The sequence below is a fragment of the Danio rerio genome, chromosome 12, assembly GCF_052040795.2.
Source record: "Danio rerio strain M-AB ecotype USA chromosome 12, GRCz13ab, whole genome shotgun sequence".
Taxonomy (NCBI): Eukaryota; Metazoa; Chordata; class Actinopteri; order Cypriniformes; family Danionidae; genus Danio; species Danio rerio.
The window spans coordinates 20802392-20804953 of record NC_141032.1 but is presented as its reverse complement, the minus strand read 5'-3'; the positions used below and the strand labels follow the sequence as shown (position 1 = coordinate 20804953).

The window sequence follows — 2562 nt, the reverse complement described above, 5'->3', positions numbered from 1 at the left end:
TGTTCCCTGAATTTAAAGAATATTTATTATACTGTTGTGATGATTACTTTTTAGTTGAAGAAGAACAAATAAAGCAACTTCAGTGGCTCCTGTTAAACAAGTATTTGCTACCATCTAAACGGATGCTTAACTTTTAAGCATCAATGTAAAGTTACACATGTCTACAATCTCAGAAACAAAGGTATGGCAGCTGTTACTGGTGGTACCTTTTCAAAAGGTGCAACTTTGTACCTAAGGTCCATATTAATACCTCAAGGGTACATAATGTATTAGTACCTAAAAAGTACAAAAGTGTTCCTTTTAAAATCTTTGGTACTAATATATACTTTTGAGGTACCAACACAATTTTACAGCAATTCATAACTTTTTGATTTAGTGGCTAATTAGTATGAATTTGTACAATTTAGTATGATTTGCTCATCACCCAATGACGGTTGGGGTTAGGGATGGGGTTGGGTGCCACGCCTCCACTTTAAGTACAAATGTGTACCTTTTGAAAAGGTACCCCCCCAGTGACAGTTTGCGTACCTTTATTTCTGAAATTGTAGAGAACAAAAAATCTGTCCAAAATGACCAGAAAGAGCCATGATAACTTCCATAAAGGCATTAATATTGATGACATTAATCTTTATCCTAAATTATCCTGAAAGTCATAACAGTTTGTTTAAATAATGAAAACGTATGTCAATATCAGAAACATTCATTTTGCTGCTTTTAGTATCACATTGAAAAAAAAAAAAAAACACATACAACACACACAAATTTTTCAGTTTACAAAACAAACTCTGAAATTTGTACCAACACAACCAGATAATTCTAATTGCATAATTACATATATTTGGATTGCTATCCTCAAAAGCAGAGTTTTAAGAAGCAAAACCAAACTTTAAAAAATTTGCTTAAATACTACACATTTTTTTATTGAATTAAATAAAAGCCTTCTTAATAACGTTTGGATATTTTTCTCCAGAAGGTCCCAAGTATAACTATTTATTTATTTATTTATTGTAAAATAGATTTCTGAACGCCAATCAGGGTAAACTATTCAACTTCAATAAAATAATCCCCCTTTTACCAACCTTTAAGCTACAGTACTTGCATTAACACAGCCAACATGTAAGCAAAAAAAAAGTGTCCATAATTATCCACAAGGGCCAATATGTTTTGCTCACTCATATTTGCAATAATGTTTTAGTAACTCCGGAAGTTCCAACCAATCCAAAGCCATCCTGTGAACGATGTGTTTCTGGATAGTCTTTCGGCAGAGTGTCTGCAATGAGGCAACTGAAACACAAACCCAGAGGAGAGAAAACATTACAATTGGTCACAACATGAGCCATATGATCATACGAGCAAAATCAAACTTACAGCCATATTCCACCTGAACAATTCGAACACATTTGGTAGCTGCAAATACATCCACAACTGCATATAATGGTTTATTAGTGGGAATCCTTTTAGCAGAGGCTCCCATGTCTTCACCGTTGATGACAATGTGCATGTTGGCACAACCTTCTCCCTTTGGTACATAGACAACCCCTATCCGACTACGGCGGGCAGTTGGTGGTAGAGCGTTGGTTTTGTACAGATCATCCAGAATGTGACTGAACCTCCCCGGACGACTGCGTCCCACTAGTTTATCTCTAGGTATTCCCATGTTTTCAATATACAAATGAGTGTCTGTGAAAAAGGTTTTAGGTTTGTTGCTGGTGTCATTACCCTCATTTGGCTGTTCTACTTCTGCTCCTTCATCCTCATTGACTTTATTGTGATTTCTTGTGATTGCGAACACCCAGCTGTCTCCCTTTTCTACCAGATCAGGCAGAGAGTATTCTGGCACAGTGTCCAGCGTTCGAGGGTCATGGGCAGTCAGTCCGATCCTCAAATGACCACACCAGCCTAGTTCTTTCTCTTCAATCTCCACTAGGAAAATCTCCCCTGGGCTTAAAGGGTCTTTACTGAAGCAGACGCCATTTGCAAAACTTTCTACTCTGGTGGCCCGAGTCCTCGAAGGATCCAGTTGAACGTTGGTCCCATGAACTGAGTGAAATTCCATAAACTGATCCAAAACTGCTGTCATTTTTGAAAGTGTCTTCAAATTAATCAAAACGAGAATGTTTTTGTTTTGAAGCAAGAATACAAAGTCTCTTCAAGCACAATATTTACATTTTTTTTCAGGGGTAGGAGTCTTCCATTTTGGTGGAATCCTTTTTAAAAGTTTTGTTTTGCCACCAATGCACCCTTGTGGCTTGGAGAAGTTTCTAGTACTGAAGTGCTGGCTATTTTTGCCTTGCTGCATGTGTCACGGCTGGTTTTAAATAGCTGACGAGATATGCTGAGTGAAGAATAATGACTGGGAGGAGTTTTCCCTTCAGATCTGAACTGCTCAGGGCCATTTTAATTCACTTAAGTTGTTAATGAAAGATCATTCATTTAAAAAACGCTAAATGGTAAGGAAGTACAGAGTGAGGTATTTATCTTTAGAGTACAGAGAGATCTGTGCTAAGAGAACGCCATCTAGGCCAAATAACTGTCCTCTTTTACCCCACCACCCTAGAACAC

General features: G+C 37.5%; 1 protein-coding gene across 6 annotated transcripts; it reads right to left on the bottom strand.

The window, feature by feature from the left end:
- On the bottom strand, positions 1-2269 carry neurl2 (neuralized E3 ubiquitin protein ligase 2). Of its 6 annotated transcripts, none has more exons than XR_015503504.1 (3): positions 1369-2269; positions 518-1284; positions 3-206 (listed from the first exon to the last, which is right to left on the bottom strand). XR_015503504.1 is itself a non-coding variant. In NM_001083831.1 (2 exon segments), coding segments are annotated over 2 exon segments (828 nt in total). In that variant the 5' UTR covers positions 2081-2230; the 3' UTR covers positions 1-1168.
- Positions 2270-2562: the final 293 nt, after the last annotated feature.

Excerpts from the sequence above, each read along its gene's own strand:
- neurl2 (XM_087275172.1), bottom strand. The coding sequence starts at position 2,080 with ATGACAGCAGTTTTGGATCAGTTTATGGAATTTCACTCAGTTCATGGG. Across the intron at positions 1,285-1,719 it reads AGTAGAACAGCCAAATGAGG|TTGCCTCATTGCAGACACTC; the intron begins GTAATGACACCA and ends TTTGTGTTTCAG.